This window comes from Carassius auratus, chromosome 32 (assembly GCF_003368295.1).
Source record: "Carassius auratus strain Wakin chromosome 32, ASM336829v1, whole genome shotgun sequence".
In the NCBI taxonomy this organism is placed as follows: Eukaryota; Metazoa; Chordata; class Actinopteri; order Cypriniformes; family Cyprinidae; genus Carassius; species Carassius auratus.
This window is the reverse complement of record NC_039274.1, coordinates 6,996,241-7,013,158: the sequence shown is the minus strand read 5'-3', so window position 1 is coordinate 7,013,158 and position 16,918 is coordinate 6,996,241. Positions and strand designations below refer to the sequence as shown.

Here is a 16,918-nt window from a genome sequence, read left to right as displayed (position 1 = left end):
GCCCTGGTTACACCCCACCTCTTACGGACATAAATTAGCCATGTAGTAGCCACTTTATTAGACCTGAAGTGATATAAATTGACAGCTTAAACCAATCGCGTCGACAGCCCTAATGAAATCTTACTGACACACATCATTGCTCAACGGGGCTGAGAAACATTTTTCTGACCGTAGACCAAGGCTATCGCTTGTTGGTTGTTCGGTGATGCTCGACTCGATACAGTCGCACTGAATAGTTTAAAGCTGTTCTTCATTCAGCAAAACAGCAACGGGATATTTAAGAACATAAAAGGACGTAAACTTAACCCTACAATTTACCTGCAACCCAATCAAACTACCCCCCCCCCCCCTTTTTACCCATAGATAATTATGAGTGGTAGGCTGCTCCTGTACATTAACATATTGAGAGCTCAGCTTTTTATACAATAGCCACCAGATGTCGCTGTTTGTCTAAATGTGACATGAGTAATTTTAAAAGCGTTTAATAATGGGAACCATACATACCGGTAAAACTGAAAAGTTAAATGGCAAAATTCCATGTAAAGGATAGTTAATATTCATTTTGAGACGTAGTGACAAAGTGCACAAAGCAAAATAGAAAATAATAAAAATAAAACATTACAAATATAAACAGATTGCATGTCAATTAAAAAAACTACAAAAAAAGGAAAAAAAGGGGTACAAATGATTACTATTCAGTAAATTCATGATATTTGCTTGACATGAGTCCATCATGCAACAAACCTTATACAGTCTTCAGGCAACCCGTGCCATGAATCTCTCTGTACCGTGAGACGAAAGAAACAAGACCAAAAAAAAAAAAAAGATATGCTTTGACAGTTGTTTGGCCTTTCTTTTTACACAATTATCATGTATAAAATGTGTCCTTTTATTAAAGGCAGTAATTTTTTGTATTGGATAGTACTTACTACAAAATAAAACCTGAATGAAGTCTTTCATATTTGCATATCACGACTAGGAAAAGTTGTGCTTTTACATACCGCCTGGATGAATTTATTCTGTGCAAATGTATAAAAAAGGAGATACATCTCACTGGCACCACATTTATATGTAACTGGAAATATGTAACTGGGAAATGTCATAAGTCCTTTTAAATCTGATGATATACATGTAGACTATATTAAGGGGTAGGAGCTTAACTCTTTCATAATTAAAAATGAACAGAAGATATCACGCAATGACAAAACAACAAACATTACAATCTTTTCTGCCTATGTTTGGCATACGGAGATGGTCCAGGCAGTGAAGGCTACCAGGCCTTTCTGGTTAGCCAAGGATAGGTTATAATCTAATAGGCTCTGACTAACCAGGAGGGGCAGCATGGTAAATTTGAGTGCTGTCATTTGGCAAGGTAATGCTGCCCTTGTTTATCTTATGATGAAGGTCATCAAAAAGTGCCAGGGCTGAATGTTCTGCTGATCTTCAGCAACGTAGCCAGTCCTTTTTGATCTCCCCAACTTTAACAATGTTCAGAGTGCTGTCATCCATTTTGAGATAGTAGGAGTCTTTGAAGAAGTAGCTGTTACCTGAAAATATTTAAGAAGTGTGAATACCATGTGAAATAAATAAAGGTTTAAGTTTAATGCAAATGTACTAATTTCACTCAAAAAACAAACGAAAACAATCAAAAGTTTGAGGTTGGTAATATTTAAAACATTTTCAAAAGAAGTCTTATGCTCACCAAGGTTAAAAATATTTGATCAAAAATACAATAAAAACAGTAAGATTGTGAAATTAGATATACAGCGAATGTTTTTCTGCTTTAATATTATTTTAAAAAGTAATTTTAAAAAACGTAAAAAAAAACATGATCAAAAGAACAGCATTAATGCAAAATATATATTTTTTGTAACAATGTAAATGTCCGTGCTTGATAAAGGATTAATTTTAGTATAAAAATATATATAATAAATTAATAAATTTGGGTTTAATTGTGTCTATTTAATACAGTTTAGTAAATCAATGACTCAATTTATCCATCAGTTAGTGATCAAATTATCTAAAATGTTAAAGAGTGGGCTCTAATTCACAACCTAGAGAAGCTGTTTGTACTTGCTCAGCTCCCAACAGCCTAATTAGAAACAGAGGAACCTTTCAGACACCACACAGGCCTGCTCTATGAGGCATGCACATGTGTGTGTATACCTGTATGAGTATAAATGTGTGTTCGTGACAGCAGAGGAAAGAGCTAAAGCATGTATGTTAAGTAAATTCCAGTAAACCTAAACAAAACCAGAGCACCTTGCGCAAAACTGTTATAAAACCTTAAAGGGTTAGTTCACCCAAAAATTACTCACCCTCAAGTTATCCTTGGTGTAAATGACTTTCTTCTTTCAGAGTTATATTAAAAACGGTCTTTTTTCTTTCAAGCTGTTTAATGGCACTCAGCTGGTGTTGCATGCATCAGTCCAAAAGAAGTAAAAAAAAAAAAAAAGCGCCCATCCATAAAAAAGAAAAGTCTCACACAGCTCCGGGGGTAAAGAAAGGAATATCCATATTCAAAACATAATAATCACTTTAATGTAGCTTGCACCTACAGTTGTACACGGAAGCAGTTCTGGGCTTATGACGTATGAATTCAGCTTTGCGCATATGCGCTCAGAACAAAACAATGGTCACTACTTAGAAGTACAAAACAAAGATTTGTAAAGGAGAATGTTGGAGGATTTCGATATATCTGTAAGCCAAGAGGAGACTTGTTTTCCTTTGCTAAATTAAGGAGACTTTGTTCACTTTGCTCCTGTTAACAAATGTTGGTTTACACAAGACTCACCAGCGCTTGCACAAAGCTGTCCTCCATACAGCACATCATCAGCCCGGAGCTACTTCCGTGTACAACTGTTGGCGCAAGCTACATTAAAGGGATTATTATGTTTTGAATATGGATATTTTTCTAACAAAAACACATTGATTCGCTACAGCAGGCCTTTGTTTACCCCCAGGAGCAGTGTTTTTTTATGGATGGGTGCTTTTTATTTAACTTCTTTTGGACTGATGCATGCAACACCCACTGAGTGCCATTAAACAACACTGAAAGATCAAAGACAATTTTTTTTATAACTCCGACTGGATTTGTCTGCTAATTTTCATTTTTTTGGGTGAACTAACCCTTTAAGCTCTCTCTTTTAAGCTTTTCTCTCATTTAGAGATTTTATGTGCTCTTTAGACAGAGGTTGTAACTGGAAAAAATGCCTCATCTTGAGCAGGGATGTAGCTGGGTTTTTTGTTGTTGCTGAAGGCCTAAAGCCAGCAGTAATTGGGTTGGAGTTAACTGCCAAGAATGTTCTACCAGGCTCCACTTTGGTCCAGTTCACACACACACACTAAGGACTAAAATGCAAGCAGTTATTAAAATAAATCAGTAACTATATGTGAGATCTAACAGAATTTAGGTGAGAGAGGGGAAAGGAATGAGATGAAAGGTTAATTCTTTTCTCCGAAGAGGAATACCAGAGACAAAGCTGAATCTGAAGCAAGGTGCTTGGCCATTAGTTTCTTACCATCACTATTAAGACTGAAAGCAGCATCTAGGTCATCAGGGATAGCACTCCAAAAGTCTGCAATAAGTTTAGGGAAGTCTGGATCCATCTTTTTCTTGGCTTCATTGTATCTGAGAAAGTGAACATTATAATCAACATATTTCTACTTTTCCTTAACTTTGAAATTCCCTGAAACTCCTAGGTGTGTAGTTGTAAAAGCATGTGTGAATTACAGTCTCAAGGATATAACAGTCTGAGTTATTTATATATAGTCTTGTCCTTATTATATCCAGTATCATTTGGCTTAAGTGGAAAAATACTTCAAGTGAAAAAATAGTGAAAAAAGCCTTCTCAAGAACTTAACTAATCTGTAGAAATGTTACTGTCTGCTATAAATTAATAAAATCATTTCTACATCTGTGGAAAAAGAATTTAGCAATTCACAACTTTAGTTTTTTAAAGGAACAAATTTGCTCATTAAATCACAGTGAACACATACTTTATTAAGCCCACAGATGCTGAGAGATATTTAAAAACAGATTACCTCCAGAACTTGTTTCCAGCAAATATGTAAGTCTTCTTGTTCTTGTGGAAGGAGTAGGCAGAATCAATTCGATGCAAATCTGAAGGAAGACCCATGCTGGAGATCTTCTTGGGATAATCTCTCTCCAGAGTACTGGCAGAATATACCCACATCTCATCACCTACAGAAACAATTCAAAATATTTTAAATACAAATTGTATTTTTTATGACACAGACACACACACACACACACAATATTTTTCACCAATTTACAAAACATTTACAACTTTTGAATGGATGTGTAAGAGTTTTGAATGTTTTTGCACAGTTATGACATGACGAAGCGGATATCATATTATTTTGGAAGGCCAAACAAAATAGTTTTGCTTTCACAGTGAAACACACAGCGTCTATGACATGGCGGTGGAGCAACAGCAATACTACAATGAGGATAAAAGGTACGCCTTCTTTCTTTGCGTGAACATTTGGGGACGGCATTATGCAAATCTTCCCACATAGCGACGTAGAGACGTGGGGGCGTGTTAGATACGTTTTAGGGGGCGTGGACGAGTCTTAACTTTTATAAAGAATATCTCTTTGGATTTGAGACTTCAGTCTTTAAAACTTTATAGATTTTCTTTATGCACCAAAAGCTTGTAATACTCCAAAGAGAAAGGACAAATTGAAATCGCATCATATGACCCCTTTAACACATTTTTTGGTAACATTATAAAAGTATTTGTCACTTTTAATCAATTGAATGTATCCTATTAATTTCTAATTAATAATCTTATTATCTTATTCTTGACTGGATTTGATTGATACCAGGTTCCAAAAGCATTTTACAATCTAAAGTCTAACAAGTATATATTATATATATTATTATATTAACTATATATTAACTGTATCCCATCTCTGTTTATGTTACCAGTATGTGAAGAGTGCGGGTATATGGAGATGGATTGTGAATAAAATATATAAATGCGTGATATTTTAGATTTGGTAGGTCCTGTGCTAAGTTAAATTGCAAAACAATAAAATAAAAATTGCAACCTGTTATGGATTAAATTGGATTATATAACATTGCACTGTTGTATTAACTGCCATCAAACGCAAGTGTCACACCCAGTTCTGTCCTTTACCTGCAAAGAAGACCGTCTTCTCCTCTAGAGGATTCTCATAAGCTGCATCAATCTTCTCCGGAAGTTCACTCCAGAATGTAGCCACCAGCATGGGGCCTGTTGGCTTCCTCTTGACGTCAGCAGTCCTGAAGAGGAATCTGTAACAGGAGGGGTTAAAGTTAGACAGGGCAACAATATGCATGTGCACATAAAAAGAAAAAGAGTACGGTTACAGTGTAATATTTCCAAAATGTTATTACATTACTGTGATTTTCATTTAATCATTTATATATAATGATTAAATGAAAATCACAGTAATATAATAACATTTTGGAAATATTAAACTGTTTAAATTTTCATTTAATTTATATATATATATATATATATATATATATATATATATAATGTTTTTGTACATACACACTAAGCTTTGGCAATATTGTATCATTTATAGTCATGCTAAGTTAGCAATTTAGAACTGAACTGAGTAAAAGAGGATGAGAATGGAGATAAATTAAGCAAGTAAGATAGAAAGCAAGATAGAAAGAGACCAGTGTGTCGAACTCTAGCTACAATGAGGTGATTCACTGAGCAGATGTTTCTTATTATGGCTGAAGAATGACTTAAGAGGTATTTGGACATGTCCAAACTTGCCTGCTGCCCTAAGATGAACCAAAAAAAACAATACCCCAGACCTCTTTCCACTGACCTATTTTTCAAAAGACCAAAAGAGTTCATTCTTAGACAAGAAGACAGAGATCTCAGGTCTTTCGAGTAACTACAGTTCACTAGAGTGAAGAAAAGCTTCTGTGAGCGGCACACAGCAGTTATCAGATCACAGCACTAAGTAAGAGTTGAACTGTAATCCAACATTTTGCCTCAAAGTTCCACTTCTTCTAATGCAAACACTTCTGGACATCCCTCCCTTCTCTGCCTATGCAATGAAACATGTAAGAACAGAACACTCTTGTTGTTAAAACACAAGCTGAGTTCAGCTCTAATTTGCAGCTGTCTTAGAAATGAAACAATGTGAGACAGAAGAAGAATTCATTTTATCAAATGCCTCAGTTTTGGCTTATAAACCTGAGCCAAAGATTAGATAAAATAAAGACTTTCTAGTCCAGCTGAATAAACAAAACATTAGTTAACCTTTTGGGGGTGAACTCTCTGGCCTAACTCTCTACTTCTCCCTTTTCCTCTGTGAAATGGCTTAAACAGCTGTCGGATTTATCCAGCTGGGTGAATATCTGAGATCTCAACTCATTTTGCCCACACAGTATAGTGAGAACTGCAGTTCCAGGGAACCTCAGATTCACAGTAATTTGATCATAACTCTATGATAATGGCATTTGCACTGCTGAACCATTTGACTCCTTGCCTGCACAGACAAATCATATTTATCAGTCACTTGGAGAAGATTGATTTTTAAGCTGAACTACCATAGACAGGAATCGCCATGATGCAAAGTTATATCAATAATTGGATTGATTGAGCCTTTTACCACGTTTTTTGAAGTATTTTGTGTTATAAATCTACAAACTAGAATTTTAAGACTTTTTACATTTCTATTACAAACAATTGTAATAGTTGCATATTTATTTTAAACAAACAAGCCAACAAATAAATAAATTAGCAGATAAATAGTTTTGAACAAAAGCATAGGTAAAGCAAATAATGAATAAACATTGTAAGATGGGGAAAGGGTGTGAATATTACATTTCCCCCCATTTTCCTCTGTCAGAGAAAAATATGAGTGTACAGATAAAGGAAAAGTCAGGCTTTATTTAGATTTATGGAATCAACATGATCTGGACACTTTAGATCAGAATTTAGAGATTATAAGAGCCCACTGATTGCAATCCAGACAGGCGCTCACATCCAGCATGTGTGTGGTCCTGTGATGATCTATAAACGCATAGCAGTCAGCTTTAAAACTGGAAGTGTGTGTAGAATAGTGGGTGGCTCTTTTTCGTTCCAGAACTCCTGACCCCTGAGCATGTTCGTGAAAACCCATGACAGCACTCTTTATACTATCCTTATATTTGCTTTGGAAACCCCACATAAACTTGACATTAACCTTTGATTACATAAGTAATAAGAGTGGAGCATGGATAGTATTTCAAAACTGAAAAATACCATTCAAAGAGTAAATTATATTTCAATGGACGTATTACGTGTCATTTTATTTAGATTGTTTCTCGGGCACCCACATAAGCAGGATAACCCAAGCAACATCAATACTGTAGTAGAATGGTACTAAGAGGGCAGCTGTGGCCTAATGGTTAGAGAGTTGGATTTGTAACCCGAAGGTCACAGGTTCGAGTCTGGGTGCTGGCAGGAGCTGGCGGGGGGTAATGAACAGCACTCTCTTCCACCCTCAATACTCATGGCTGAAGTGCCCTTGAGCAAGGCACTGAACCCCCAGTTGCTCCTTTGGTGCTGGCTGCCACCTGCTCTGGGTGTGTGTTCACTTCTCACTGCTGTGTGTGTGTGCGCTTGGATGGGTTAAATGCAGAGTACCAATTCTGGTAAATGTCATGACTTTCACTACTGTATAACAGAGATTCTAGACTAATTATCAGTGGAGCGTTTTAAGGTAAACAATTTGTAATGTCTGTAGTCAACGATGAGGAAAATGTTGTCATGGTCATGGTCATGATCATGTACTACATTAAAGCAGTCAGCATATTTAGTCTCCCACTTAATCATCCTAGCAAAACTCAGCCAGACAAAAACAATGCGCTCCAAGGAATAAAAATGCCCCCTGATATGGTAATGTCTATGTTGAGGTATTTTGATTTTGGGATGTGGGATCAGATTTGTGGACTTTCCCCTGTCTACTCTTGCCACCACTTACTTTCTTTGAGTTCATTTGATTTCTGGACTAACAATGTGGCTAAAGCATTAGCATGATTCTTCTCCTGTTTAAATCGTCATCCTGTTATTCCAACCACCATAAAGCCATTTCTCCCAGCCATACTGATTTCAAAACGATATGCTGAAGCTTTTTAATAGGCAGATAAACTGGGTCATGAAGTTTTCCCCAGATGGCCATGGGTCCATTTCCTGTGCATGCAAGCAAAAAGATTTTGAAACCACTGAAAAAAGATAAACTGAGCGATCCTTGCCAGCAAACGCTAAAATGAAATAACTCCTACACGCAGTTGTGCGCCTGGTATTTTCTGCTGTGAATCATGGTGTTTTATTCAACCGGTCAAATTATTGCATAGATATTTCGTAGACCAAAAGGCAAAAGTAAGCAGTACTGTGATCCTGCCTGAATATACCCTGTTATTTCTATTCACCTCGGAAATAAGGTTAACATTAACAACATCATTTAGGCCTTTCTGTGAACTGGGTGCCCTTAGTTACCTGTCCTTGAAGAAGAAGGTCTCTCCTCTGATCTGGGCTACAGCATCAAATATGATGTTTTCATTGCATACATCCATTGGTGTGACCGGTGGGAGTTCAGTGGGTAGTGGTTTGTCTGTTGGTACACCTGTAAAGAGAGAAGTGTTAAGAGGAATAAAGGAGACAAAAATACTTATAAATACTTTAAATATAAATATAATCATTCGAATAAACATATATGATGAACCTAATGTAAGTACTAAATTGCATAAGTTGAAGCTGATAATTTCAGCATTGTCTTTCAGACGTCACGCTCACCATAGAGCTCCTGGATGCCTTTAACATCATCAGCAGACAACTTCAAGGTTTTAGTGAATGTGTAGATGGGTGCCATGAGAGCTCCAGGGTCTTCAGAGTGCTCCAAACCTAGGGCATGGCCGAACTCATGGGCCGCCACTAGGAATAAACTGTAGCCTGAGAAAAAGAGATGGAGAGAGACCAATTTATTCATCTGACTAAATTATATAACAAGTATAGCATAGAACAAGAGAGAAAGAGTCAGGAAGTGACTGCGTGTGTGCAAATCTACATTTTTTTTTGACACCAGAACAACTGAATATGTTTTGCATGCTACAAATTACACAAATGATGACACAAAATCACTATGCTACCTTGGTCAGGACAAAACCCCCACTTGCGGTCGTCATCAAAGCTTTTGGTGACGGCACACCACATTTTGCCATCACTGCGTCCGGACGTGGTGCAGGAGTCGTAAGTATTGCCAAGAAATTTAAAAGGGAAGACGCAGGGTGCCCCTTCTGAATTTCCTCCGACTGTTGACATGGCTATAATTAAGATAAATGAATACCAAAAACGTTAAAGGTTGATAATGATAAAATTTGTGTTATAAAAGCAGTGACGGTTTATGATTAACATTTGATTTACAACCTTCTAAAAATTTAAAAATAAATAAATAAAATGCTTAACAACAACTAAAACACTAGGAGAGGCAAAATAAGCAGTGATATGGAAACTGTTACGATTGAGTGTGCATATCTGTTATATGATTTTACAAGCTATAACACAAGCTGTAAACCCACATATTAGATCATGGCATTCGAACCTAAAGAAAAACTACAGGACATGAGCTAAGAGAGGCATCAGGGAGGAGTCCTTCTCAATTTCACTAGACTCAACAGTCTGAATCACACCGACTCGACAGACTCAGAATGAAGGTCACACCAGTTTCATGGCATAAACAGAGCTGTGTTTCATTAAAGTTCAGCAAAAATATGGGACTGTGTTCCAAAGTTCTTATTTAAAGTGATGGCTTGCACCACTGGACTTGTTTTTGTGATGCTTTTATTAAGCGCACACACACACACACACACACACAGGTAGAGAGGACTGCATTCCCAGGGAATTACAACCAGATGAGGAGTTCTGTGCTCCTGACTTGCTTATGCCAGATGGGTAACACAATGGAAAATATCTCATAATAAGAAACTTTTACTGTCTGCTGAAAAATGTGAATAGAGAACTGCTTTAAAGACTGAGTAGCCTTAAAAACCAAATGCATGAACAGACACATTACTGATTAAAAGTAACTGTAATGACATTTCAAAACAACATTTCAAATAATTATAGCTCTGGATTGGAGATTTACAGAAAGTTGTAGACTGACCTGTCTCAGGACAGAATCCATAACTCTTGTCGCGGTCGTAATCTTCGGTAGTGGCACACCAACGGTACCCATCATCCCGGCCTGAGGTGGTGCAACTATCATATTTTTTCCCCTGGAATGTGAAGGGGAACTTACAAGGAGCTCCATCTGCATTTCCACCCAATGTAAACAGGACTGAAACACAGGAAGGAACAAAACTCAAAGAGTCAGTGATTGTGACATACAGTATTACATTCACAATGCCACATTCCTTCCCCAAATTAAGTCTGAGACATAACGGCCTAAACGTTGCACCACTTTGAATGGGAAGATTATAAAATTTATACACTAGTGTAAAACTTAGCATAAAGGATACTCACGTTCATGAGGACAGAAGCCATACTTTCCATCTTCATCAAAGTTGTATGTGGTGGAGCACCAAAGGAACCCATCATCTCGACCCTGAGAGGTGCAGCTGGTGTACTCTTTACCCATGAACAAGAATGGAAACTTACAGAACTCTCCCTCTGCAGTACCATACTTCACCTTCACCACTAAATCAAAAGAGAGAAAGAGATATCACATTTGATAAACAAATTTTGTACTTTGTTTTAAGAGGTAACAAATCAGCAGAAGCAAGACAGCTGGCATACCTTGTCCCTCTCCCAATGTCCAGAGCTCATCATCATCGAAGTGAGAGTCTCCCCCAATACCAGCTCCAGGAGCGAAGGCATGAGCCAGAAGACCATCCTTCCCATCAAACGGGTAACCATCACCATGTTCTACGAGTAATATAACACATTTAACTCAAAAATTGTTATAATCCAATGCACCGGGGTTAGTGTTTTGAGTTCGGAATTGCACGGTTAATAGGGCTCTTGTGTATAGTTTAATTTTCTTTTGATTTTGTCCACAATTAATAATTTACAGACTGCTCAGGATAGATTTACACTGTGAGAATACTGTTAGCATTCTTTGTAATTGCCTTGTGCAGTCATGCTGGTATTTCCAAAGACCACAACTTAAATCAATCTCTGGTGCAGGAAACTCCATAATTAAGATTTTCTGGAGTGACTGCGGTTAGTCTGTGACTTAGCAAGTAAATGTAAGAGCTGTGATTAGGGGGGAAAAATGAATCTGAGGTTTGTACATTTACAAAACAGTAGTTCAGAAACTTGTGTACAGAAACACATTACAGAAAGACATGAACCAAATGATTTTCTCAAATACCATTTCGGCCAAAGTTAATCATGATGTCAGCTTCCCCGACCATTATCCTGGTGAATTTCAGAGGTGTGACATCACTCCAGACTTTAAATGCACGATAGAAAGCATCATCAACTGTTTCTTCATCCAGATCTGGGGTGTGCCCTAAGATCCTGCAGAAGATGAAAACAATATTGCCTTCTTTTTATATAAATGTTTATGATGCCCTGTGTTTTTACCTATTTAAGTTTTTTTTTTTTTTTTCATCTTTAGGTAACTCATTTACAGAATTGTTTGGAATATTGTTATAGCAGATAAGCAGGTACTGCATTTGCTTTTTTTCCTCATGACTTGAGTGGCTCAAGAATACATATGATTAGGAATACATAAGCCCAGGCAAAAAGTCGCCACCTGTCATGTTTCACAATGGCATCATCTGACTCAAGTAACGTATGCAATAAACCTTTGGATGCTTCATATGCCAATGGTTTGCCACAAACTCTTTTTTTTCATCAGAAAAGGGGATGTGCAAGTTCCCAGTTAAATCCAATCATCATCAAACTATTAGCAGATAGGAGAGGACAGTGGGTTCAACTGATCACCTGCATGGTCTGGTTTCTTTCTCCTAAGGAGGGAGCTCCGCCTCAAACCAAAACCAGGACTGTCAAATCCAAACCTGTTCTGGCATTACAAGGCAGTCTGAAATGGTCCCTACTAGGGCTGCACGATTCTGGATAAATTGAGAATCACGATTTTTTTGATCTCATAGAGAGATCACGATTCTCCTACGATTCTTTATTATTATTATTACTATTAACATTATCATTATCACAAGTATATAAATTAATTATTTTATTTTGCAAGGATTCTTTAAATTGATCAAGTGTGACAAAGACATTTATAACAAAATATTTATATTACACACAATTATTGTTCTTCTGAACTTTCTATCAAAGAAACCTGAAAAAAATCTACTCATCTGTTTTCAACATAATAATAATAATAATAATAATAATAATAATAATGTTTTTTTTTGAATGGCAAAACAGCATATTAGAATGATTTCTGAAGATCATGTGACACTGAAGACTGGAGTAATGATGCTGAAAATACAGCTGCACACCACAGAAATAAATTACATTTTAAAATACATTCAAGTGAAAGCGGTTATTTTAAATGGTAAAAATATTTCAAAACTTTACTGTTTTTGCTGTACTTTGGATCAGATAAATATAGGTTGGTGAGCAGAAGAGACTTAAAAAAACATTACACATCTTATGGTTCAAAAACTTTTGACTGGTAGTGTATATATAATATATTTAAAACCCCAGTTTTTTTAATATTAGAATGATGAAAAAGTTGTTTAGATCACTGATTCAACGACTCACTCATAAACCTACTACACTTGTTTCATTTCTGGATGAATCAGCGTTTTTGAACGATTCTCTTGAATGAAAAATTAATTCATTGACAAATAAATTAAGACACTTGTCGCCACCTATTGGTGAAACAATGCAATCGACACAAACGTTATTTAAAGCGCAGTACTTTCAAAAGGGGATTTGTTATATTTTGATCGCTGCCATATAGACATCAATGTTTATATTTAAACTATAAACTTTATCCCAGTATTTCTGTGATAATATAAATGATATAATACTGTGTAGTTGAAAAGACTGCTTGTGAAGATGTTTCTTAACCAAACATGGTAAGAGCTCTCTCTGTGTCAGCGGCAGTGCGCGCACGGATTTGAATGATCCGGTAAGACTTTGTCAAAGGTTTAACAGACTCGGGGAATCGTCGTCTTTTAGAAATGAGATCGAGAGGGTGTCTGAATCGAGATCGCGATCTTTTAACGATTAATCGTGCAGCTCTAGTCCCTACAGAAAAATGGAGCACCATCAAACCTATTTGGCAGGTGCAAAAAACTAAAAAGGTTCTCTATTAATATTCAGTAAGAGAATGTCCAAAGCTCTTCAACAGTCCCAGAACAGCATGGGGTGAAACACTGTTATTCTGACCACCCTGGAAGACACAGGAGACACTGCTAGCCTCTGACAAAAGAAACAGCCTTTTACAATGTACAGTAACAACAGGGGCTGAATGCTCATCACAGCTCTCGCCACAGTTTGGAAGCCTCGGTTGTATATTTAAATGAAAAAACTTATGTTAAAAAAACATACATAATGTTCTTGGCAGGTGGACACTTATCAAACCAACTAGCAAATGCTAACTGTACTTGAGGCGGTTACTAGAGCATGTATCTTAGAAACGTTCAGTAGTAATGTTATGCTATCTAGTGCCAAACCACAGCACAATATACAGGACAATAGCATTCTACAAGGCAGCAAGGGATAGATGTACAATCTGTTCTACTGATGAAACACTGAAAATGTGTTTTTTTGTTGTCGTTTTTTTTTCAGTGGACAAAATAACTGGAATACATGAGTTGTGAAACCTAGATGTGACCTCAATACAGCACATTCACAGACTGAAGGGAGCATCCTGAGTTTCAAACTCAAACCAATTGCGACAGTCACAGTCTCTAAGAAGGCTCAATATTAAATCTAAATATCTGTTCCATTAGCAAGGCTGACACTGGCAGAAAATCTAAGGCTGAGCCATTTCTTCCACAGATCTGTGTATGTGGTCTGTTTTTTACAGGCAAAGCAACAGTTGTGGTCATGACTCACTAAACACTGTCAGAACATGTATGCCAGTAAATATCTTCAAGATCCCAACTCTGTCCTTTTGGTTACAAAAGACTATTGATCATTATTTTGTGTTTGATAATTGGCCAATTCCTTCAATGACTGTAAACATTCTTTCATGGCCAAACATTTCTTGCATTTCCTGTAGTCAGCACAACTTTATAACCTAATAAAATCAGATCTGTTATTCCTTTTTAAACTCCACCTCCATTATACGGTACAGTAGCCACAAAGGTCCTGCTGACGACATTCTTTTGATTGTCTTAATGACTGACACAAATATGGTTCCTGTTTCTTCTATAAATCTTTTTGTAACCACAAAACTCTCCCTCTCAAACTACAAAGATATAATGTAATGGATTATTTGATATTGACAGGATTATAAATGATATATATATATTTTTTTAAAGGGTTAAAGTGACTGACAAACAGTAAGGAGACATACAGTTCAGCACTGTTTGAGGTAAACACACACCTGTAGGTAACGTTCTTCTGTCCCCACTTGGGCTTCCTGTGAAAGAAATTGTAATTGGCCACATCAGGAACTCCACATCGGGGTTTCTTCATGATCTCTACTGTCTTCTGGTCAATCTCTCCTGTCTCAGGTAAAGCAAAAAACTTCTGCATCTTCTTCAGTGTGTCCTTCAACACCATCAGATTACACCGGTCTTTTGGGCAGCCATAGAACTTATTTAAGTAGTGCTGTGAAAAAGATAAGTAAGAAAACAATGAAAAACAGACATACATTACACATTACACATTTTCCCAAACACCATGTAAACATATGGTGTATTTGTAATAAAGGCCAAAAGTTATATACTGCACAAATAATTGAAATCATATAACTGTGTTAATATTAGTAAAGTTCTAAGGGACCCAAAATTAACATTTATAATTTATTTGTATATATTTATAATTCATTGTATGTATGTAAGTATGTATGTGTGTGTATATATATATATATATATATATATATATATATATATATATATATATATATATATATATATATATATATATATATATAAATAAAACGTAGAAATATCTAAATAATAATAATAATAATAAAATAAATAAACCCTAACTGCTTTCATGAAAAATATGAAATGAGTTGAAAATACACTCACCAGAGCCACTTCTTTCTCTGTGAAAGAAGTATCATCGCCTGGAAACTTTATGATTGGTGAGGGCGCAGCAAAAGTTTGCAAGGAAGCAAGAAACTGTATGAGGAAAACTTTGAGGACAACATGCCTACAGCTGACAAACTTAAAGCACATCATTTTGGCCCGGTTCGGAGATGACCGTGTGTTGAGTATAAGTTGACGAAAAGGCCTTTACAACGTGTTCTCCGAGCTCCAGGTTTGTCCGACTGCACTGCAAATGTTCTCTTTTCCTCAGGTACACATCCTGCTTTTGTGGACTATGGAATTGGTTCTGCTTGCACACGCACTTTTCTGATGCTGGGGCATGGGCTGAGACTGCGCAGCGTATCCAAGAATTCGGCAGAGCAGTGAAATAGGAGACGCCAGCGGGAGCGAGCGATATGTGAGTGCACGCGCACCACGTAGAAACTCGGAGAGGCTTGTTTTCTTGAATTAAATCAGGCCTGTCGGTTTTAAACATTTGAAACTGTGTTCTTAACCCGGTGCTTTCTTGTTCCATGTTCAACACTGTTCACATTTAATTGTAAAAAAAAGCACATGAGCATAGTGTGGTAATAAGTTTATTATTGGTTGTCTGTTGCTCAACAATGTAAGTGTACCCTAATCAGCTCTGATCAGCCTCTCCCATCCATATTGTTAGATTTTTGTAAACATAAACATAACCAGTCCGAAAATACTCATTCATGACTTTATATCCCTTTCACCTTTTAACAGTGTACAAGGCTCACATACTGTCCATTTTTACTACTTTTGTTCTTCATGAGCATAAATGTTTTTACATAAATGGAAGAGACACAAAGTAACTCTAAACTCAGTTGTGCATTTCAGATGCTGTCATATCCAACAACCCTTATGATCATCTGCAGAGAGAAATGGCTATTCAATTACACCAAAATACACACATATTGATGGACTTAAAGGCATCATAGAGGACATTGCAAATATTACACTGGAACTTTTTGTATGTGTGTCTTGTTTCAAGTATTTATTCATGTTCAGTGCCAATTGTAATTTATTAATGGATTCAGCTTATAACAGCTATTAGAGCACTGACATTTTTGTTACAATTTCACATTTCAATAAAAAATAAAAGTACCTAATTGACACAACATGCTGTTTTTAAATGTAAAACCCTAATACATATATATATTATATATTATATATTATATATATATATATATATATATATATATATATATATATATATATATATAATACAAAGAAACTAATAATAATGAAAACAATATGTTATTATAAAGGTTATTTATAACATGATTAAGGTCCTACACATCACTTAGCATCTTATTCATAGGACCTTATAAAAAGGGTTCTATTTTGCAACAAAAGGCTTCTGCTGTTGTTACAAACCTAAGATGTATGTGTATATATATATATGATTAGTCAATGTTCTCATGTACCTTCATGTTTTTCATTATTTTGACATAAAGGCTGGACATGATTCAGTGACTCAAAGAAAGGAAAGGTCTTCTCTCTGCTGGTGTAGTTGTGAAAATACATTGCATCATCTGATGTATTGAAACAATTTGGGCCTGTTTCTCTCTCTGGACAGTTGGATCCTTATAAGTTGCTCTCTCCTCACTGGTTAGCAGCTCATGACTTGGTACAAGAGCTGTTAGTTAGCTGTTGTAACTAACAGTTAGCTGTTAGCTAAGTCTATTG

At 36.3% G+C, this 16,918-nt stretch overlaps 1 protein-coding gene across 1 annotated transcript; it reads right to left on the bottom strand.

Moving 5' to 3' along the window:
* Positions 1 to 540: 540 nt before the first annotated feature.
* Positions 541 to 15,578, bottom strand: LOC113051472 (72 kDa type IV collagenase-like). Its single transcript, XM_026215245.1, has 13 exons — positions 15,203 to 15,578; positions 14,551 to 14,777; positions 11,389 to 11,537; positions 10,812 to 10,940; positions 10,539 to 10,712; positions 10,180 to 10,353; positions 9,167 to 9,340; positions 8,814 to 8,969; positions 8,517 to 8,643; positions 5,166 to 5,302; positions 4,045 to 4,204; positions 3,522 to 3,631; positions 541 to 1,547 (listed from the first exon to the last, which is right to left on the bottom strand). The coding sequence occupies exons 1-13, from the start codon at positions 15,353 to 15,355 to the stop codon at positions 1,444 to 1,446; spliced, it is 1,974 nt and encodes a 657-aa protein (XP_026071030.1). The 5' UTR covers positions 15,356 to 15,578; the 3' UTR covers positions 541 to 1,443.
* Between the last annotated feature and the right edge of the window lie 1,340 nt (positions 15,579 to 16,918).